Here is a 25,293-nt window from a genome sequence, read left to right as displayed (position 1 = left end):
CAAACTATGAAAAATACTGCGATTTATAATCCGAAAAATACGGTAAAAAAACTTTACTTACATTTTTTGTAACAAAGTTCAGAAGTGTCAATGTGTCACTACGTGACAGTGTATCAGTATGGCACGGTAAAAACACAATAATAAATTTACTTAGTTATAGGGTAAGTCTTTTTTTCACTTACTTAACTGCTGCCCAACATCAGTTGTAAGCCAGAAAGAGCGAAACAAAAAATCATTGCTTTATGAAAATTCATCACCTGGTTTAATCTCTGCATCATATGCTACCATTTCCTTATTGCGGTCAAATGAATTTTAATCTTACCTGTTCACTCCTTTTCTATGTGAAGGTTCAAAATTTGCTTAAAGAAAAGAGAAGAAACAAAACAAAATTGCTCCAAACGACCACTGTCTACAAATATTTTTAATGTATCCCTGCAATAGGTGCACCGCACACACACACTCAACACTTTGGATCCCCACCCCTGCCACATTGCAGGCAATCAACATAATAATAAAGCCCACAATATTGGGGAGAAGCCTCTATACATTTACATCGCTAATTCATTTAAGCAACGCCTTTATGCGGTTTGGTCCCCATATGGAATTCAATCCCTTTATTAATTAATTTATAGTTGAAAAAGGCTACTCCGGTCTGAAGTCAGCTGGGTTAGGCTCCAGCACCCCCCGCGACTGTAGTGAGGATTGAGCAGTTCAGAAAATAAGTGAATGAATGACTGAACAAAAAATGCTACTTGATTAATGATATATTTGAAACCAGTTGCCAGCTGTTGAAAGGTTTACAACTAAAGTAGTCATGCATTTATTTTAGCACGAACTAATAGATTTTTCTCTTCGACTGAACCTATACACCAACTAGTCAACAGAATGAGATATAAACACACTTGCCAAATACATCTGAGTGTAATCAATGCATACAACTCAAGTAATGTTAGCTCTCGTGCTAATCCTTACAAATACTGAAAGGGTGACCTGGCTTGTTATAAAACATTCTCTGTATTTCGAGGTTACAAATATATAATAATGTTTCGTCTTTTCTATTTAAGTTTTCCACCAAAATATTTAAGACGTTTATGGGAAGATTATTTTAATGGTTGATTTAAATACTGATACATATTAATGACCGCTAGAGTCCAAATACCAAAAATCGTCCCAATTTTCAAACAGTAAACTTCTTGTCATTGCTTGCACACCCCCAATGTGTCCTGTCTTTTAAGATCATAAATATGGAAAGCAAAAGATGATGAGATTCACAGACAAGAAAGGAATCAAAATCTATTGTTGCGTGTCCTTTTCCCCATGTAAAGTTTGGATTAAATGTCACACATTAGCATGTGAACTTTTAAATGAGCTTGTTTGCTCTCAGTGGGGTGGGGCATGTAAATACCCATTTTAAGTGTGGAATGTGGTTTGCAAAGCAGGGATTTGCGTGGATGACAGGAAATAGGAAGAACTATCCTACTCTACCAATTAGGTCATGTCATTCTGATGGCTGATAATTGATAGGCACTGTCAAAGTAGTTCTTGTCTGAAAGTTTTCTATCCGATCTGGACGCAATAATCAGTATATAAAACTTTATGAATGAGATTTGAAATGATCTGTATCAACTAGAATAAGTAACAATTCTGATTGCTGCCTCATATTGGGAAAAAAGAGTTTCTGATTTACTGGATGTTTACAAAATAACGTGGCAAATCAGCAAAATAAAAACAATAGAGATGTTCAGCTTGGACATGTGTTGTACATACCTTCAGGATAAATCCCCAGGACCCTCCCGGCATAGTTTGCTGGGATAGACTCAGGTATCCCCCGTGACCCTTGTGAGGATAATTGGTATGGTAATGAATTTCTATTCATATTTTTTTTTCCATATGAAAATGTTTTACATTTTTATGGAAACCTATTTGGAGCATCATATTTTGCCTTTCTCTTTTCTCTAAAGAGAATAGAATGCGCATATGCCGGTTTCAACCAGTCAAGAATGCATTTAAAAAAAAATCAAATCCTCTGACACAAGTTCATAGTCATATTCATAATTGTTTCCTTAAATCAAACTTTGCTTGAAAGAAAACAATATGGAGTGCAAATAGCAAACTCTGCATAGGTATAAATGAATATCTGAGCGAAATACAGTATTTTGATGGTGACAAGCAGCACTCTCTAACCGGCACATTTTATTTTTCGTCATTGAATGCAATCCTCTTTGTTTTAAAATGCGGGTCCACGTATTTATTGTCACAATTTCCTCCCAGTGAAGGGCTTATGTCTGTAAAACACATTAAAATCATAATGCAATCTCGGCTAACCCGGGAGCAACGTTATTGTTCCATTAAACCTGGCGAACAACCCAGCAGCCCAGCCTGTTTATCAATCCAATATCTCATAATGTGCTCTCTGCCTGGTCATTTTGAATATAAAAATATCTTCAGGTATTATTGAACCATATTTCCTATATTTAGTATTAATCTCATGTTCTGACAAGAATCTGACAGATCCAATATGATATTTGATTATTTGGGCCTTTGTTAATGCTCTTTTTTTGCCTCCATAGTCTCTCAGTGGTATTGGATACATTACATGTGCAGAGCTGTTTTATCTAGGTATAAAAATGATTTAGTGTGTACTCGGCACACAGTGTCATTGACTTGCTTTAATTTCACTGCAGAGGTGGACTTTATTACTCTGCTACTCCTCGGACAAGCGCATGCGTGCGTGCTTCCATGTGTCAGTGTACTATTCCTGTGAGTATGTACATGCAAAATACAGTATATTTTATGATACACAACGGTGGAATCAACTTAACAAAAATTAAAAGCTCCCATATGGTTCGACTCAAGCGGCACTCGATTTGTTCCCAGAGCTCCAGTTTTATTCACAATCTTTTGCCTTGACAAACCTTACTTCTGATCAAAAGCTACAGAGCAATAATCATGTTTGTGCTGCTGAATTCTTTAACCTTTCAATGACCCCGCTGAATGCCAGTGGCCCAATCACAGAACCTAATTGAATCTGCACGGCGGTAACCCCCAAACATAGCCCCCACCTCGCCAACACCACCTCAAGCCCGCTCTCTCCCTGCTGTCTGACTGATGAAAAAATAAAATTGCAGGTGAAAAATGAATTCTGCAGTGTGAGAATAAGCGAGTGAAATGGCAGTGAGGAGAGACTGGTGGTGGAGCCGCATTCAGCGGTGCATTACACATTTATAAATACACACATAACGAACATTTTTTTTTAAATTTCCGTCCTGCGACAGGCTGGAAGAAAGAGTGATGTGGCAGCAAGAGAAATCAAGGGATTGGGTGCGGGTTTCCCACTACCACATAAGGCCATTTGGAATTTATTGTCATAAAATAATCTAATTCATTTGCAATTTTCCTTTAAGTGGCTCAAGATTAACATTCCCCTCTGTTATTAATATCAGACTGTAATTATGAATTATACGTGCTACTGAGTACTGCTTGGTAGGAACCAAGCTGTTTGCTGCAGGACTCTGAATATTGTGACTATGTGACAACACACAAACGAAATTTATATAAAGGAAAATGCTGCATGATTTGTATAAAAAAAGTGTCTCTACAGGTGTGTTGGGAGGCATATTTCTTTAGTTTGTATTTGTGTGTTTGTGCCTGTGGTGACAGTGTGATGGTCTCTTCTGATTGATAAGGTGTCTGTGCAGGCTGCAGATTGCTGTGGCTGATTGCTTCTGAGAGCTCTAGCTGATTTATAATCAGAGCAGGATAAAGGATTGAGCTTTGGATTGCTTATCTGTTTAGCCCCCATTGCAACATAAACGGACAAATTATCATGTGGGACACAAACAGACAGAAACACAACTGCACACACACAACCACACTCATACAAATACTAACAACTGACTACTCAGCCTATGATCAATGTCACTAATCAGTGCTGCCAGATTTCTGTGATGGGCCCCAAAAAACGCAATCAGTCCCACAATTTTGTTGTGAAAATTTGAAGAGCAAGAAGATGGATAAAGACATTTTATTATTTTTAAATGAATGAAAACAAAGCAAGGAGACAATGGACTAAAGACGGCAACTAAATCATGCATTCAGGCCTTTTCCTGTTCGTTGAAATCAGTTTTGCATTGAATAATGCTCAATTGAAAGCGAATGTGGCGGCACACTAATGGTTCATTTTTGTACACTTAATTAAATATACTCAAGATAATGTTTTCACCCTCCTTACTAAACTTATACCAAATACTCGCTTTTCTACATCCATTATATATATATATATATATATATATATATATATATATATATATCTATATACATATATATATATACAGACGCTCCCCTACTTACGAACGAGTTAGGTTCCGAGCGATTGTTCATAAGTTGAATTTGTTTGTAAGTTGATTCAGTGCTATATTTTGTATTATAATTTATGTTTGAGGCCTATATAAGTATATTGAAGGTTTATATAAGTGCATTTGTATGTTTAAGGGTTGTATAAGTAACACGCATTGGTTTGTACTGAAAAAAACATTTAATACAATGGAGAGAATATGTACAGTACTGTATAGAGAGAGAGAGAGAGAGAGAGAGAGAGAGAGAGGGAGAGAGAGAGAGAGAGAGAGAGAGAGATTTATGTATTAGAAACTGGCCGAAAGAAGCGATCTAACGACGATTGCACAGTTTTCTTCTTTTTTTTCATCATAAATGATGCGGTAGCACTGTATGATTGTATTGATTTGCAAACTTTGTGCAACTTCAATATTTGGGTCCTGCTGCTCGATCTTTCTGTTTATAAATGGTACTGACGATCGAACGATTCAAGTTGTATATGTGCAAAGCTCACCACTCTCACGCGCATCAAGCTTCGTTATTAGTGCCACTCGTTTCAAATGAAATGGCTTGCCTCTTCCTTGCAACTCCCTCAATAGAAGCATTTCGCTTTTTACCAACCATATTCAATAATGGATGCACGAGATATTTAATGATACAAATGAAAAAGGTTCTTTGCCCACTGGAGATACGTTCACGCACTTCCGCATTGCAACGAAGAAGGTAGATGCTGGGTGAGCTGAGCCCTCACAGCGCCAGGCGTCGGTATTAGCGGCGGAAAGAAGCACTACTCGGAAAAAAATACAAAATTGGACTTACGAAATTTTTTCGACTTAAACGCAATTTGCAGACATGTTCGTATGTACCGTTGTTCGTAAGTTGAATGTTCGTAAGTAGGGGAGCGTCTGTATATATATATATATATATATATATATATATATATATATATACATATACATACATACATCCAGTGGTGGTCCGTGCATTTCCTAGTGACGCCTTCAGCAAAAACTTATCTTATGGCTATAAAACCTCTACTGCAGCTACAGCTGCGACACATAAAACATAATCAATAATAACCTCAAAAAATTGAAATATTATTTAGGAATATAGCCATATTTTACTCAAAAATATAAACAAATATGGTAATACAAATAATAACAGTTTGGAAATTGTATCGAGTAGTGCAGGAACAATAGTGAAATTATTTTCAGAATAGGCAGAGAAGTGATCTAAACATCAGCCAGTAATGCCGGTGGTATAGAATTTCATCACTGATGGAACGAATGACCTGCGGTAGTTTGAATCTGCAGCTGAAAGAGCTGCCTAAAGCTGCCACTGTCCCATGCATAGGGTTAGAGGGGTTGCTTTGATGACATGGCGTTTCTGTTTCCACCCACCTTCTCTAAGGACAGAGCTGACCCTCCCGAGAAACCTGTTCAATCTCTTTTCCTCCCTCTCAACGCGCCCTATTCCCCAGCAGACCACAGCAAAGTAAGTGCTATCACAGTGTCATAAACGGTCTACAGCAGTGTCCTGCTAACTCCAAAGGACCTCAGTCGTCTCAGCAGGTGGAGATGACTTCCTTCTTGTACAGGCCATCTGTGTAATGGGTCCAGTTCAGTCTATTGTCAAGGGGAACACCCAGTTATTCGTAGGTCTTCACCATTTTAGTGTCCATTCCCTGGATGGTCACCGATGCATTCTGGGGTGTTTTCATGCCTTCATACAGTTAAAGATTTTTTTTTAATTCCTGTACTATATCGAATCCTATCATATTGTGAGAAATCGCAAGGGACTGGTGGTTACAAAAAATAAAATAAAAACAATTCCAGCCTTTCCTCTCTGTCCTACTTCCATAATCACTAAAGCAAAAACAATGATTTTAATCAAGGCTTTGGTTCTGAAGAGCAATTCATTTTTGTCAACTCAAGTGATAATGTTGTAATTGCCTTTTCTCCCCTATTTGGCTCTAGACTGACAATGTTGACATCCCCACCAATAGCCACTAACCAATGACATATGAGACAGTGTTGATATTTAGACAGATAAAGCATTGAAAGGATGAGTATCACTGAAAACACAACAAACAAATAACACAAATGCACAAACACACACCAACACGTTCCACAGTGCAGTTGCAGCCCTCTCAGCGCTTTCCTGTCCTCTCATGCTTGGCTTCCCAAACTAATTGCTGCTATTCGTCTGTAGGTGTAAGTCTGTGTGTCAGTACAGAGTACTCCAAGCGCTAAATATTTTACTTTGATTTCCATGTGTGTATTTTGTTTCCATCACTGTATATTTATAAGGTATCACATAACAATGTAGTAGAGTAACATTCAAATACACAAGAGCTGTCACAGGGCCATAGGCCATGTCTGTCAGGATGTAATACACACTACTCTTCTATACCAGCAAACCAGCAAGAATTATATATATATATATATATATATATATATATATATATATATATATATATATATATATATATATATCAGCGGCGGTCAGTGCATTTTCTAGCGACGCCTTCAGCGAATCAATCCAACTCTCAAAAACTATTTTATGGCTATAAAACCTCTACTGCAGCTACAACTGCAACACATAAAAAATAATCAATAATAACCTCATACAATTGAAATATTATTTAGGAATATAGCCATATTTTACTCACCAAAAATCCTTTTTAACTGTACACAACATCCATCCTCCTTTCTTTCCTCCTTTTCTATCGCTATCGAAGCTAATGCTGAAAGTCGAGCCTGTCCTGCCATTTCTGGCATACATTTTTATTCGATTTAGTGCTGAAAATGTTCGTTCCCGGTTGTGACAGATTTGCTTGCTTTGGAGTTGTCCGACCTTTCTGAATGATGTCCAGCTTTTTTTTCTTGAAAAGTCCGTCTTGAAAATGGCTTTAAATCAACACAACAATATATTTGCTTGTGCAGCTCGCTCCAGATACAGTTTGGTATCTCTGGTTAATCCACTCTATCACTAGCCAATCATAGTTGGTGAAAGCGATGACGTATCCCTACGCCTGCGAGAAGGCAATGACGTATCCCTACAGGTGAATTTATTCTCTCTCCTCTCTCTCTCTCTCTCTCTCTCTCTCTCTCTCTCTCTCTCTCTCTCTCTCTCTCTCTGCCTCAATGTTAATTTTTGCCGCTAAAACACAAAATTAACTTTTACCAAGATTAAGCCGGCAGGAGGACACTCTCCCAGAAAGCGTCCATAGGAGCCTCTGTGGCAGCAATCAATGCGTTGCCTACAGGTTATGGAAGAGACCAGAACATATCGTACGTTTAAAAAATTTACGGTGTCAGAGGTTTTACGTTAACATTAGTATTAACACGTGTAACTGACAGATCAATTCCCTCAGCTTTCCGCTTGAATCGCCAGAAAAAAAATAGGGGCTTATATTGGTAGTGTTTGAGCAATCTCATACACAACAGATTAACAAATAAAATAAAAATGAATAACATTTTTTAAAAATGTGGTCACAATTTTATGGAGTTAGAAATGAGAGCGTGAATGGCTGGTTGTTTCTTTGTGCCCTGTGGTTGGAAATCAATTCCAGTTATACCCACCTCTTGCCCACAGTCAGCTGGGATAAGCGAACCCTGTGATGATGAGATAAATAAAGTGTGCTTTCTCAACGGTCATTGGGTACTGGAGACTATCCCAGCCTAGAGAAGTAGTCGAACAACCTTAACTGGTTGCCAGCCAATAGTAGGACATCGATAGACAAAGAACAATTCACTGGTATTCAAACTTATAATTATATAATATTATGATATAATTTATTATTTGCATTCATTTTTGTCGGGAGCCTATGATCGACAGCCATACTTTAGAGTATCCAATTAACCTAACTTGCATGTTTTTAGATGTGGATGGAAATACATGAAGAAAACCCACACTGGCACAGGAAGGACAAAAAGCTGCTGTGTCTTCCAGGTCAAATATATTCTATATACTACGGATATACCATGTTTAGCGGGCCCATTTGCTATAAAGCTATTTCTTAAACTGTTTCATCCCGAACGCAAAGCTGAAAGCAGAGTTGATGTATGAATAAATTAATAATTAATGAGTGGTGTGTTATTGAAAAACTAAAAGGTGTTCGTTACACAGAAGGTAATTACCTATCTTTTCTGTAAATTTGGTGCCAGTAGGTCAAATTGATTGGGAGCTATTGAAGATATTAAGTGCTAATAAAAGTAATAAATTCATATTTAATAAATGGAGTGGGTTGTTTAAAAACAAAAAAGTGTTAAACAGGAGGTAATTCCCTATCTTTTCTGTAAATTTCGTGTCAATCTATCAATTCATTCATTGGGAGCTATTGAACAATATAGGTGCTAATAACAATATAAAATTAATCTATAATTCTTATGAAACGTGATTTATGGGTGTATGTATGTGTGTATGTTAAGATTTTTTTTGTCTAAAATCGTGCAACATAGAGAGTTGAATTTGTTTTTGTGGTGGCCAGAAATGGCTGTCGGATCCTAATAGACGAGTGATTGAATTTCTTCACCTTCTCTAAGTATGTAAACTCAATCTTTTATTTGTTAAACAACCATTTTTCTTAATAGATATTTAGTGCAACAATTGTCTTTTGGTTCTTTTTGTATATGTGCGGTAAACTGCCCAACATGCAGTATGGGAGTAATAATAGTGGTGATCCTACTTCGTGTTTTTTTTATTATCGCGGCCATGTCTGGTCTACCTTATCTGCAATATTCGAGGGATTACTGTAAATGTATTGCCTGTGAGCTCATTTCTTTCTGAAATCAAAGTTAAAGGCGTCACCTATCATGACAGTTACTGGGACACTTGTCTCTACCACGTTCATGGTGTGTAAATGAGTCCAAATATTCACACAAAAGCAAGGTATAAGGACCGTGTGTGTGTGTGTGTGTTTATTTCCTGCACATGAGTGTATGTGTGGGCGGGTGTATATGTGCCCCCCTTTGCATGTAGTGGTCGCCTGTCTTGAATGAACCTATGATTAATGGTTTACACTGGGCTGTTCAGTCATGCATGTTTCTTGGTATATTGTTTTATACTGTCTCCATAAGTTGAGTGATGGTTTAAGGTCAGTGTCCATCAACAGGGGCCTTCAACGGCCTTTATGCACCCTAGATACGGAAGCCACACATTGGTAACATTATTCTTTCGGCACCATAACACTCCGTTTAAATGTGGTTGCAGATGTGGGTGGGGGTTATGCTTAATAATGTTCAATTGTCAAAGATAGCATCTTGTGACAAATAAATATATTTATTTGTCTTTGTTGCGACGCAAATATGTCTGTTTCAAAAGATGCCGGTATTTTAAACGGAGCAAGGCAAGCACATTTTTCTGCTATGGTTATGTGCTGCTTATGACTGAGTACTGCATTGTAGCTAACTGGATTTAAAGGCAATAAATATATATATATATTTGTTTCTTACGTATGACCCGGTAAACTTAGCCACAGCTGTGAGAAAAATTGAACTGTGGCTATCCTGAGCTTAAAACAGAAGCCGATTTAATATGCAGCAGTAGCCGAGGGCACAAGGATAAGGCAACAAAAGACCATGTTTATGGAAAGGGGGCAGGTGTGAGGGCGATAAATATGGGAAAATTAATCAGCAGTATCATCTCCATGGGAATTTAGCTAACCGTTGGGTCCAGTGTTTTTAGTAAACCATGCAAGGCCCTGCTGCTGTAACAACTGGAATAGCAAAAAGCAAAGACATACACAGTCACCGCACCGTTTCACAAAATCAACTATATCACCAACGCCACAATATGTACAACAACACTATATACCACATGAAATGGTTTTATTACTATTCTGTTCCGTAACAATATTATTCCAAACTGTTTTTAAGAAAATGGTGCCCTTCTTCAATTAAAAGTATGATACAATGTGAATAAACGATAGAATTTAGACACAACACACACTTATTAGAAATTGCAAAGTAGGAATTTCAGAAGTACTTTCATTTCAATAGATGTTTTATATAGCTTATATTTATTGGTGGTGCCGGTGAGCTCAACCTAGTCCAACCACATCCAGATTTCTTCTTTCACTAGTTTTAGTGCAGGGGTCTCCAAACTGGTTCTCAAGAGATGCTGTGGATCCTAGGCGAGCACCAGGTGAAACCCATCGGCCTTATCTGAAAATAGAGCTCTCTGGGAGGACAAAACAGCTAGATGCCATGAGGAAGCGGAGCGGACAGTGTATTTCCTCTCGTGAGCATCAGGCGGACGCCGATCTGGGATTTATACCTGAGGAGATTCATCACCCTAGATCAGGGGTGGCCAACTCCGGTCCTCGAGAGCCCCTATCTGGTCTGTTTTCCGTATCTCCCTCCACCAACGCACCTGAATCAAATAATCTGGATCGGTCGGAATCAAGCTTCTGGCCAGCTTGCTGATGAGTTGATCATTTGATTCAGGTGTGGTAGAGGAGGGAGATATGGAAAACAGACTGGATAGGGGCTCTCAAGGACTGGAGTTGCCCGCTCCTGCCCAGATAATGCCATGAAGCTGGCTAGGCTAGCTAGCCTTCTCAGATGTGACGACAGCGTGCTCGCGAGCCACTCAACACCCGAAAGTGATGAGAATCTCGTTGAAATTATGAAATCGGGGAGTAACAATGCGGAGCGACAATGAGGATGAAGAACGTGGTCTTACTTTGAAAAATAGGCAAGAGCTCTATAATATGGCACGCAGTTTGCAACAAAGGTTCCCTGAGATTGATGCCAACATGGTCTCAGCCATCAAATTTGGCAATCGCCTTGAAAGTGTCATGTCCTTGTACAAAACCATATTTGTACAAAACCATATTTGTACAAAACCATATTTGTACAAAACCATATTTGTACAAAACCATATTTGTACAAAACCATATTTGTACAAAACCATATTTGTACAAAACCATATTTGTACAAAACCATATTTGTACAAAACCATATTTGTACAAAACCATATTTGTACAAAACCATATTTGTACAAAACCATATTTGTACAAAACCATATTTGTACAAAACCATATTTGTACAAAACCATATTTGTACAAAACCATATTTGTACAAAACCATATTTGTACAAAACCATATTTGTACAAAACCATATTTGTACAAAACCATATTTGTACAAAACCATATTTGTACAAAACCATATTTGTACAAAACCATATTTGTACAAAACCATATTTGTACAAAACCATATTTGTACAAAACCATATTTGTACAAAACCATATTTGTACAAAACCATATTTGTACAAAACCATATTTGTACAAAACCATATTTGTACAAAACCATATTTGTACAAAACCATATTTGTACAAAACCATATTTGTACAAAACCATATTTGTACAAAACCATATTTGTACAAAACCATATTTGTACAAAACCATATTTGTACAAAACCATATTTGTACAAAACCATATTTGTACAAAACCATATTTGTACAAAACCATATTTGTACAAAACCATATTTGTACAAAACCATATTTGTACAAAACCATATTTGTACAAAACCATATTTGTACAAAACCATATTTGTACAAAACCATATTTGTACAAAACCATATTTGTACAAAACCATATTTGTACAAAACCATATTTGTACAAAACCATATTTGTACAAAACCATATTTGTACAAAACCATATTTGTACAAAACCATATTTGTACAAAACCATATTTGTACAAAACCATATTTGTACAAAACCATATTTGTACAAAACCATATTTGTACAAAACCATATTTGTACAAAACCATATTTGTACAAAACCATATTTGTACAAAACCATATTTGTACAAAACCATATTTGTACAAAACCATATTTGTACAAAACCATATTTGTACAAAACCATATTTGTACAAAACCATATTTGTACAAAACCATATTTGTACAAAACCATATTTGTACAAAACCATATTTGTACAAAACCATATTTGTACAAAACCATATTTGTACAAAACCATATTTGTACAAAACCATATTTGTACAAAACCATATTTGTACAAAACCATATTTGTACAAAACCATATTTGTACAAAACCATATTTGTACAAAACCATATTTGTACAAAACCATATTTGTACCAAAAAAAAAAGAAAATAAACAGCAGTCAAACCTACCCATCACCATGTTCCCTGTGCATCGAAAGTCTCCGGGAGAGGCTCCTGCTTTGCCTTCAACGTCTCTTGAATCTGACGACCGGGATCACCTGACATGGAATAAAGGTCTTTGTGTCTATATGTGCCCTGGAAATGATATTTGACTATAGTCTAGTTATCCTGCAGTTGCCCAAATTCACTTGGTCCAGGCTAAATTTGACCCAGTACCTTAGTGAGAATGAGTGGTACAGAAAACTAATGACTAGTACATTGAGTAAGAAAGACAAAATAAATAAAAATGCAAGAACTATGACTACCATACTTTTCAGACTTTTTTATGAACCAGAGTATGAAGCTCACCACTAATCCATGTTTATTGTATTTTCCATTTGTTCTTATTTTTGAACATTTTTCTTATTGCTTAATTTTTTTAATTTCTCATTTCAATTCAATTTCATACGTACAACAAACTGGATTATAAGACGCACTGTCAACATTTGGCAAAAATAGAGGATTCATGGTACACTTTATAGTTAGAAAATTATGGTAATATTGATGTTTGAATGGATGAACATAATTTTGCACAATTTTGATCCCAGTATGCCAATGCTGGTGAAGCCTATTAAGATGCAATTTATATTCCAAGGTCCAGAAGGCTATTGAAGATCGCACACAAATACACACTCCACATACAAAAGCACTGACACTCGATTTGCATATTATTCTGCTTTGAGTCAAATGGCTAGGTTGTTCCTGAGATTCACAGTAGAGTCAAATGGAACAACACCTGTAGAATTGTTCTCCATTGGTTTTGGACGCAGCTGTGAAATCTGCACCTGCTTAATTGAATTAGCTCTTTTAATGTATTCACACGGGCTGCCAAAAGCAGAGACATTAAATGAGCTTGTTAGCACAATTAGTTCATTAATTGTCTGAATGTCAGCCACCTCAAAAAGAGCTGCTTCTACATTACATGATGACTGATTCTTGAATGAGGGAGTGCTGATAAGTGCCTTCTGCTCGACTCAATGTAATGCGTACCACTAAATGTCACATTTTGCCTTAAAAAACCCACATGCGATTGAAAACTATCATTGCAGCATTTATATAGAAGGTATTTATTCGAGTATAACGCGCACCCATGTATAACGTGCACCCGTAATTAATGACATAAAAATTGGTTCCATTTTTTTGTATGTATATGTATACATATATATATATATGATATATATATATTTATAAATATATTATATATATATATACATACAGTGGTACCTCGTCATACGACCGCTCGTCATAGAAAATGCTCGTCTTACGGGGGAAATTTCGATCGAATAATTCGCCCGTGATGCGGTCAAAATTTTGTGATGCGACCAAGCCAGGCCGGCATGGCATTTTTTTTTTGCATATCTTTCGTGTATAACAATATCTACGAGCACGGAACGATTAATTCAGACGAGTTCCTCCTAGGACCAGGAAACGCACAACGCGCGGGCAAAAAGAGGGCTTTCTGGGTAATGAAGTATACTCGTCCACACAACACCCGTAGGCAATGGCAACCTTTCTCAGAATAAAACTTCATTACCCACAATCAATACGTGGGAGCTCAACTATTGTATTTCCTGTTATTCTTTCTAAGGAAAGATGCTCCTGCGATCGTTCTTTAAAGACTATTTCTCGTTGGCAAGTGGTTGTGCGTTATCCTATTGTGATGACATTTGTATGCGACATTATCGAAATATTTTGAAGGGTAGACAAAAACAAACAACTCTTGATGCGTTCGTTTTGAAGACTTCGGCGGAGCAGCCAGGTGGTGTCAACCCGTAGAACTACGTAAGGTAAAAAAGATTACAAAAAATTTAGAATTTAGTTTTGTTTGAAGTTACATTAAACGTTGAGTGTCATTTCAATTGGAAACTTCCGCTCGAGTTACGAGAATCTTGTCATACGAGCTTAGTCCCGGAACGGATTAAGCTCGTATCTCGAGGTACCACTGTATGTATGTATGTATATATATATATATTTATATGCACTTTTTGGGGCATTTTGTAAACGGAAAATTTCACTGTATGTATGTGTATATTTGCAGACAAGTGCATTGCACATTGTAATGTTCATCCATTAGTCTCCTAAGTATGGTAGCTAATGTCATTGGGCATCTTGCAGGTTTATGTGTGTGTCATAGCTCCCACAGGTAGACATAGCTGTTAGTCCTCCCTTCCACTTTCTAATCTGTCTTTTATTAGAAGTTAATATCTCACCTTCTCTTTCTCACTTTTCACTCCCACCTGCTTAGAAATGGCCCCTGCTCCATCTTTGTAATTCAATTATATTTTTCTGCACTCTCTCCCTGTTTCTTAGCCAATTCACTATCTGCCTTTACCTCTTCCAGTCCTCTCTCATTCTCCCTTCGGTCTTTTGTCCTTGAATGTTGCATTTCTATTTGTAATCCTTAATAGAAACTGGAACTTGGCCAATCAAGGATTTGTTCAAAGCTACCCCCCACCTTTTCCAGGAGAAAATATTATCAAGGTAGAGATAATTAAGGAAAGTTGCTGTGAAAGAGTGCAGGAGTTGAATGGGGATCCAAATAATATTGATTGCTAAAATAATAAGACTTGATCAGTTTGGGGTGTCACACTCAAAGAGGGGTTATACTTAATAGGAAAAGTCTAAGGCTTAAGTCCTCATTTGAAATTAAATCACAAATCTGGTATAATTTCTTCAGTGAGCCCAGCTATGGAGAATTAGCTTCCCAAGAGCCCACATAGGTGTTGTGAACAGCAAGCTGTTGTAAGGTGGTTACATACACAACTTAGGAAAGGAATCAAGATTTTATTACTTATTTAACAAAAAGAGCTCGGCAAAAAAACGCAGTATCAAGAGGAGATGACAAAACAGCACAACCGAGTCGGCGAGTACAACTGAAGAGCAAAGTATAACAAAAAACAGCACGACCAAGTCGTTTGTACAGCAAAGTACAAAAATAATGCAAAATACCAACGTCTAACTTGTAGGAGGTCTCAGAGGATTGTCGGGCAAACATGGTTGACAAGGCAAGCCACACTCCGACATTTGGTTGTTTGTGGCAGATGTTGTTAAATAGCGGACGCACCAGTGCAGGTGTGCTGGTACTGCACTGCCTTGTGCCTTGTTGGCCTTATCAGCTGCCGAATGGAAAACAAGAGACATTGTAGGCAGCAGAAACATAACAATTAGGTACTTTTAATCATTATATATATATATATATATATATATATATATATATATATATATATATATATATATATATATATATATATATATATATATATATATATATATATATATATATATATATATATATATATATACACAGTGGCGGTCGGTGCATTTTCTACGCCTTCAACGTATCAATCCAACCCTCAAAAACTATTTTAGGGCTATAAAACCTCTACTGCAGCTAGAGCTGCGACACATCAAAAATAATCAATAAATCAATGCACAAAAATGGGGTAAAATCCACTTCCTAGCAGCATTTCATGATTAAATACAAATACTGGAGCTTTTCACACATTAAAACCAGGCCAGGGGGGTGATTTTCCCGGGAAAAGACAATGATGAACGTCAATGGCGTACGGGCAAACATTGCCCGAAAATGGGGTAAAATCCAGCCGAAAACAGCATTTATTGATTAAATACAAATACTGGAGCTTTTTAGACATCAGAACCGGGCCCGGAGTATCATTTCCCCGGTAAAAAGACAGCGATGAACGTCGATACGTCCATACGTGAAATGACAAAAATGCACTAAAATTAGGTGAAATCCACTTCCTAGCAGGATTTAGTGATTAAATACAAATACTGGAGCTTAAATACAAACACTGGAGCTTTTCAGATATCAGAATATTGAAATATTATTTAGGAATATAGCCATATTATACTCACCAAAAATTCTTTTTAACTGTACACAATATCCATCCTCCTTTCTTTCTTCCTTCTTTCCTATCACCATCAAAGCTAATGATGAAAGTTGAGACTGTCCTGTCATATTTCCGGCATAGTTCGTTTTGAAAATGGCTTTAAATCAACACAACAATATACTATCTGCATGTGCAGCTAAGTTAGCGCACTGAAAGTGCCGCACACACCATTTTCCCGGCTGTAACAGGCTTGCTAGCTTCGGAGTTGACCGCCCTTTCTTAATGATGTCCATTTTTTCTGGAAAAGTCCGTCTGGAAAATAGCTTTGTGAGCAAACAGAATCCATTTGTTTTTGCTTCTGTCGGCCATTGTAGGTGGAGTTTGTGATCTATGGCTTTGGCCCGCCTACTAGCCAATCATAGTTGGTGAAAGCAATGACATATCCCAGCCAGCAAAATTCTAATGCGTATGAAAAAGGAAAAAGCATTGTGGGGTTGCCAACTCGAAATCTGATTGGTTAAAAGCAACAGTCTAGTTAAATGCAGCAGAGCCTGCAGAAACTGTATTGATGGACAAAATATAATATGATTCAGATATTTCCTTGGCCAGCAGAGAAGGCCTTGAAGGCCCTGACGGCCCGCCACTGTATATATATATATATAAATACATATATATATATATATATATATATATATATATATATATATATATATATATATATATATATATATATATATATACATATATATATATATATATAAATATCTGAATCATATTATATTTTGTCCATCAATACTTATTATTTCATATGGTCTGTTAGCTTCCTTTCATTGCTTTTCTCCCTGGTTGCACTGCTTCCAGATGTGTGTTTTCATCTTGAAGCATTTAACCAATCACATTTCAGACATTATTTGTTGTGTGTGTGTATATATATATATATATATATATATATATATATATATATATATATATATATATATATATATATGTATATATGTATATATATATATATATGTATATATATGTATGTATGTATATATTTATATATATATATATATATATATATATATATTTGATCACTTTTTTCTGTTCACCCATAATAAAGTCATAAAAGAACCAAACTTCATGAAAGTTTTTTGTGACAAAGAAGTATCCGTTCCAATCACTCTATCAGAGAAAAATCAGTGTTGTAGAAATAACTGGAAACTCAAGAGAGCCATGACATTATGTTCTTCACAAGTGTATGTAAACTTTTTACCACAACTGTATATATATACATATAGATGATTATTAATGGGATGTCCTGTTATTTAGAACCTAAATAAAAACACAATCACAGTAGTTGCAATTCATTCACCTTTATACCGCATATTGTTGCGGGGGTTGCTGGAGCCTAACCCAGCTGTCTTTGTGCGAAAGGTAGACGACACCCTATACTGGTTGCCAGTCAGTCATAGGGCATTCAGAGAGACAAACAACCATCTGCATTCCTAATCATACCGCCACCAGCGGGAATTGAGCCCGCGGCTGCCCGCACTGAAGTCACTAGAGTGACCCTCTACACCACAAGGTGGCCCAAATTGCAATTCACAGAATCAAATTTGTTTTTTTAACCTTACTAATTTATATGATGCTATATCTTCTTTTTCCAAAAGAGCAAAAGTGAATGATAATTTTTTTAAATGTATATTTTAATTCATCCTTTTTTAGAATTCCATTTGTGAATATACATACGACATACTAATCCACTTGCATATCTTTGCATTTCTAATTCCTTTTTCAGGAATGCATATGTCCATTATGTTTAGATTGTTAACCCTAATGGATAGACCATTACCTTCAGTCGAGGCATCAAGTTTCTACTCCACATCTGGTCCTGTTTAATGCACAAAACTACTGTTTCTTAGATCTCTCTGTATCACTATATACATTCTCACATTGTGCCGTTTTTAACATTCCATTCTTACACAACCATTGGTCATAATGGTGGAAAGTATGTATTTTATTGTATTCTATTTTATGGTTTTGTATTTTATTGCATTTTATTTTATTTGTTTATTCATCTATGTATTTGTTATTTATCTTTTTTTTATCAGCAACTCCACTCGTTAAAATATTTGTACAGCAACAAATCCAATTTAAATGCACTGTTGTTTCAATCTGCACACATTTCCTGGATGCTGAAGTATCTTCATGCCCCAAATGAAGTTCCAATTAGTCAACATTTTATGGTTTGTTATTTCTATTGGTGCTTCTTCTCAATCGATGCCAGGTTCATGGCCTTGTTGTTATGTAGTTGCATATTTTATGAAGAGAATATTTGCATTGTTTAGACCTTCCTGCTATCTACATTATACTAATAACCATGAAATGTAGTTAAGGGTGAGTTCTGTGGGCCTCTGAAATAAAGACAGGCCTGAGCTCTCTAAGTGGTTCCGATGATCCATATTCGATACTGCTGAACCAGGGAGATACTGAACCAGCCACTCAGGGCACACATTGTCTATGATTAACCTATAATAGTAATAGTAATTTTGGGCAGTTTCAAACCCCTCCCCTCTGAACTGTGGGATTGAATACCTAACCATTCAGTGACAATAGTTTTTTTTAAAATATGGCAGGCAGTCACAAGGTATCCTTTTTCAGGCTGATGGTATTAATAATAATGTACAAGCAGTTTGATGGAAATCAATTTTGCAACTGACAGAGAAAGAGACAGCGCTTTGGGAAATAGTATTTTCAGGTGTGTGTTAGTAAATATTTCATTCCTCCATTCATTCATTTTCTGAAGACGGACAACCATACACACTCGCACTCACACCTAGGTGCAATTTAGAGTGTTCAAACAGCCTATCAAGTATCTATTTGGGATTTAGGAGGAAACTGGAGTACCCGTAGAAAACCTACACAAACTCCCCACATGAAAGTCCGGACCTGGGATCAAACCCTTGATCTTGGAACTGTTGGGCCGACGCGCTAATCACTCGTCCATCGGGCTGCCTCAATATATTTCATTGAAGTTGAATTATCTATATTTTTAGTATCACCAAGAGGCAGAATTATTAAGAAATGTATTGTAGGAAAATTACTGTAGTTATTTTCACAAACATTCAGAGCAAAGGATTTGTGGTTTAATTGGTTGGCTCATATGCCTGTCACTTTTTGAATCACTGGATTAATCCCATGTAGGGCCTTCCAGTTTGTAGTTTGTATGTTGTTCCTATGTATGCCTGTTATTTTTTTCTGGTTTACTCCTACATACCAAAAACATGCATGCTTAATTGGATTTGTATTGACTTAATATACGTTTCTATTAGTTCGAGTTACAGATTCCATGTGAGTAAAATAATTCATTTGGACATAAAAGAAATGTTTGTGCTTCCAGAATCAGACATGATTCAAATTTAATGTTTTAATGTTTCTCACATTGGCATTTATATATTGAGTCCTGTCATTGTCTTCAGTTTTGTTCTTCTTTTTGGCTTCTGCTTCTGTGTTAGTCTTCTTCGGGTCCTCCTCTTTCCTCCAGTCCAGTTCCATAGTTTGCTGGGATAGGCTCCAGAACCCCCCCTCCCCCCGGGGAACCTTGTGAGGATAAGCAATACATAAATGACTGAATAATATTCCATTTCTATACCGTTTATACCGATCATTCCCTGTTCAGTCTTCAGTTTGAAAGCATTTACGTGTACTGTAGTTCCTTCACAAAGCAGACTAATGAAGAGTGAAATAATGGGTTATATGATATAGACTAAAAGGCGTCAAAAGGAGCATTGTGATGGGACGTAAGTGCTGTTTTTGAAGTTCTGTTTTGTTCTGGGTTTCAAGGCTGTACTTGGTCCTTTTCACAGTCATGATTATGGTCGTCAGAATAGCTTAACGATTTCCTCCTCCTTACCTTCTCATGCTATTTTGTTGCTCATTTCTTTTCTTGCCTTTATACTTTTTCACTTCATCCTCATAACCAGCCGCACCCCCAACTGTACAAATATTATTACACCCCCTCTTGTCGTCCGCTACCCTGCTTTTTATTTCTACTTTCTTCTCTTTATCTTGTCATTGCCTGTCAGTAGGGATTCTGTCTGTGCTGTGTGTTGTGTGCGTGCATATTCGTGCAAACACACTGAGACCGAGATGCACTTAAGAGCTGATTGATTTAAAAATACCTTCGATATCGGCGGTCCCCTCCCGCCGATTCGTTCAGGAGCTTATCACGCACGTAGACACCCGCACGCAGAGATATGCATAAAGCAAAGCTCTTACTCCAAAGTTTCTGCTTAAACTTTGTGATTGACCTAGTTAGCGTGTCATTTTGACAAGGTGTCTGTTTTGACACAACATACTCTGGTGTTTATCAACATTCATTCTGCCTATCACACGCTCACATTGGGAATTGTTGTGCTCAGGCTCCTCAAAGATAAATGACAATGAGATTTGAAATTTGTCATTATATTTGCGGTATTTTAACACCATTGTTTTCTGTCAATATGTACTGTAAATGTCTCAATCATTGTTTCATTGGCTATCGCTTTAAAAAGAGTCCACGTACGTTACGTAAAATGAATTGTGTTTGAAGTAATACAGTAATACATATAACGCCAAATGTATGTTTTTCTCATTAGTCCGCTGCAGTTAATGCAATTTCGTAAATAGCGTGGTTGCTGACATTCAAAGGTGAGAGGTCAAAGAGCCAAGTTAACTCCATCAATCCCCCTGGACAGTTACAAACGGGCCCCCAGCTTGAGACAAAACAATCCCTGGATTATGTCAAACCTGTAGGAGATGCAAAGTGGAAGGTAGCTATTAGGTCAGTTGATCACACAGGACCATTTTGAAAGTTTTACGTAGAAGTGTTCTCTTATACTAAAGCAATTCTGATTTGCACGCTATGCATGCTATTTTCATTAAACTATTTTATCGTATATGCATCAATTGAATTGTCCTTATTTTCATCTGAAAGCTCGACAAACTTAAACGGTAAGTTAAAATGTATTTGAAATTATCTTAAATAAAATTTAAAAAAAGCTTTCCTGCAGATATCCAACTACCTAGACACAAAATATATCTTGATAACAGTTGGAATACAGTGAATTCTGTAATGTGAAACAAAGAAATCAATGTTTTCCAGTAAAGTCAGAGGTAGGCGGCCGTGCACAAACCCACTCATGCTGACACACCCACGGTGTCCTTCAGTAAAAGTGGGTAATCATGTAAGCTCACCAAGGAAAGAGACATCATGAAAGCAGGTGTCAGACTCTTATTTTAAGAGCAGCACAAACACCATTTTGCTTGACTATATTGCCCTCCATACGCGACTGTATTTATATTAAAAGACAAATTAAATAATTTAATATTTTAATGCATTGTGTGCACATTTTGTTAACTATGTTCCCTTTACCTTGCATAATATAGAACCCACAGAAATTGGTAATGCTTTTTATTTTCCAATTTAAAAAAAGCCAACTCAAGATTCTTTCATAATTAACAATCTCAGTAAGAGTGAGAAGAGTATCTCTCAGGAAAAGGAAAATACCAAGTAGACTTTATCCTCCTCTAGCAATAATTGAGTGTAAAATCAATAGAAGGATGAATACTTTCAGAGGACGCTTCATGAGGTAAGTTTATACAATCTAATGAGAAAAGTACTGCATCAAAATTTTGCATTTATTAGCCACTCCAATGTATACATCTCTCCTCATTTTATCTAATATATAATGGAAGGCTGTTTCACATACTGCAACCACAATAATACACATTGTTCATTAACTGAACATTGTTATCTTAGTATTGAAAGGCGGTATTTTTTTATTTGTTTTGATTTCTATACAAATAGCTTTATTTTGTGGAGATGTACCTAATTGCTTGTTTTTTCTGCTCCTTGCTGACCAAAGAGCCGTCCCTGGAGACACTTTGTAAGGAGAGGGATGATCTGAGAGCAACAATGTTGTACATGAACAGCGAAGATGTACTGGAGGCCGTTTTTGATCCATGCCGAGAAGAAGAACTACAAGCATTTTCCTTGGAGGTGCACATCTCATTATTTTTGTTTACATGTGCATGTTTGTATTTATGTTTGCCATTTTGGGGGAGTTTCCCCTTTTATTTTCCTCATGGTCAGGTATGAAGCAGCAGCGATCAACAAATTATTCAATTATTGGAAAGATCGGAAATGAAGAGAGCTCCGGACATTATTTTTTTTCAGCAGGGATGGGAAAATAATTTATTCTCTGTATTCAATGTTGTAGATGTTCAGCTATGTATTGTTTCTTTCTTTTTTGGTCCATCCATGCTATGATAAGTTTTTCATCATTATGATTAACTTAGCTGGAAAAAAGGACTGTCATGAATGCCCCACGTGCACAGCGAAGTCGAACCCCAGTATGCGGAAAGCAGGAAAAAGGCGACGGAAGTGCTAGTGCACAGCTTAGGACTTTTAATGAAAAATAGTTATAAAAAAACTGGGACAAAAGTTACCAAAGTAACAAGTAAACGGGGAAGGCGCACACTGAACGAAGAGGCAGTGGTACTCACAAAATCCTGTACAGGGAAACACGAACCAGGAGACAATTGGCAATGCTCCCACACCCTGCCTCAAAACACTCAGATTTTAATACACAGACAAGGGCTGATTACAAAATACACGCATCTACAAGAGAAAAAGGAAGCCCGGAGGGACAGAAGAAGTGAAACGCACAGACACACACCACCTAAGACCCTAACAAAACATGACAAGGACCCATGTGATCCTCATGAGGATAATCATTACAGAAGATAGGATATTGATAAATTCAGTTATACTATTCATTCATTCATTTTCCCGCCTGCTTATCCTCACTAGTGTTGCGGTGGAGTGCTGGAGACTATCCCAGCCAACTATGGGAACCAGAGGGACATAACCTGAATTGTTGGCCAGCCAGTCGCAAGGCACTAGGCACTCATACCTAGGGGCAATTTAGTGTTCAACCAGCCTACCATGCATGTTTTTGGGATGTGGGAGGAAACGACTACCCGGAGAAAACCCACACAAATCCAGGGAGAACATGCAAACTCCACACAGGAAGGTCAGAACACACCTTAGATAAAACCCTCGATCTCAGAACTGGGTAGCTGACACGCTAACCACTCGCCCTCAGAGCCACTTCAATTTTACTAGATATCCATTTTAGTTTTATTTTTTAAATGTGTCACTTAAAATGAAAGTGTTATTATTACTTATTATTTGCCTAGGATGAAAAACACTTTTTTTTAGTTTCAAAGTGAGTGTGTGTTAAATTAAATAATACTCTTTATTCAACCAAGGGCTATCTTTCTTTATTTTAGTCACTATTTTAAAGCTCATCTAATACCTTTGTGCTCATGTTGGCTTTTTCTATCTGACATCGACCTGTTTTACACCTACACCGACCTTAGGGAGGTATATTTTTGTGAGCTGTTCCATTACAGCAGTAGGATGTTCAGTGCCGATCCTTAAAAGTTGTGAGCTAAGGCAAAGGGAGTATTAGTCACTAGTTTTTCCTATGTCCACATTTTCTAGTCTTCTAGTGAGGCTAAACTGGGAAAAATATCAGACTCAAACTGGAAACATTGATTTTTAAGTTTTCTTGCAGCTCTAATTGCTGTATTTGAATTATTTATTACTCACAATTGTATTCCTATTCTCGTCATTTTACCTTCCCTTTTTTTCTCAATTGATAACTTCTTCACTCTCTAGAGCAACTCTGGTCCTCGAGGGTCACTATCCAGTCTGTTTTCCCTGTCTCCCTCCACCAACACACCAGAATCAAACAATCAGGATCATTAACAAGCTTCTGGACAGCTTGCTGATGAGTTGATAATTTGATTCAGTTGTGGTAGAGCAGGGCAATATGAAAAACAGATTGTATAGGGGCCCTCGAGGACCAGAGTTGGGCAACCCAGCTCTAGAGAGTGAACAACAAATATTTAACTAAAATGTCAATGGCCGCAAAGACTAAGCCTGTTGGCTATAAAATTTCAAATATTGAGCGCCTTGAAGAGGAGGAAAACAGAGTAATATTGACATAATTAGTTTTTGTAGCAGACAAATAAACAAGTTCTGGTTATAGTTCATTAAAACATGAGTGCATTCACATGCCACTTATCAAGATCATAAGATAATGATGAATCAAAATTATTATTAATATACAATTAAGAAAACTGAGCAAACTTGATGATCACAGAATTAAAAACATCAGGTTGTTATGGTCAAAGTGATTTGTTTTCCATCTTGCATGAATGAAGCTTGTTTATATCCTAAAAATATCCTTCTGATTAGGATCACAAGACAGCCATGGTTCTCCCATTAAACCTAATTCCAAGGTTTTTCATCCAGAAATTAGGAAAGAGATACTTAACTAGCCACCCGATAGTCCAGTGGTTTTTCTGGCTGACTTTGGTGCGGCCAGTTTGGGTTTGATTCCCACACGGTGGCAGTGTGATTGGTTGTCTGTCTCTGTGTGCCTAATGACTGACTGGCGACCAGTCTAGGGTGTAGTCTGCCTTTCGCCCAAAGACAGTTGGGTTAGGCTCCAGCAACACCCGTAACCCTTTCGAGGATGGGTGGTATGGAAGATGAATGAATAAATGATACTTAACTAACCATTTCCAACGCACATAGTATTGATGTTATAATAAGGAGAAACACACCTTTTTAGAGTAATACAACAATACACACCATGTAAAAACACAGTGTGCTTTAAAATTAACTGTTCAAATAAATTTAACAGCCAACTACAAAAGGTTCCCTAAGTTCGTTCACTCTTTTTTTCTTTTTCTTTTTAGAGATTTAAAGTTAGTGGTGCACCAATTCTTCCTTCCTTCCAATGCATGTGCAGGTTTTCTGTTAAGATAGACAGCAAATCATTTTAAAATGTGACTGAGCAAATCCACAGTTAAACCAGACTGTGATGGACCTCT

At 37.0% G+C, this 25,293-nt stretch overlaps 1 protein-coding gene across 1 annotated transcript in view; it reads left to right on the top strand.

Annotated features, from left to right (window-relative positions):
* Positions 1 to 25,293, top strand: part of LOC144092111 (uncharacterized) — a 96,744-nt gene that overhangs the window by 24,331 nt on the left and 47,120 nt on the right. Inside the window, exon 3 of the mRNA XM_077624895.1 lies at positions 22,251 to 22,384. Coding sequence (XP_077481021.1) covers positions 22,251 to 22,384 — 134 coding nt within the window. The remainder of the gene's footprint in view (positions 1 to 22,250; positions 22,385 to 25,293) is intronic.

This window comes from Stigmatopora argus, chromosome 17 (genome assembly GCF_051989625.1).
Source record: "Stigmatopora argus isolate UIUO_Sarg chromosome 17, RoL_Sarg_1.0, whole genome shotgun sequence".
Lineage (NCBI taxonomy): Eukaryota > Metazoa > Chordata > Actinopteri > Syngnathiformes > Syngnathidae > Stigmatopora > Stigmatopora argus.
The sequence above is the reverse complement of the archived record's forward strand: the minus strand, read 5'-3'. Positions and strand labels throughout refer to the sequence as shown.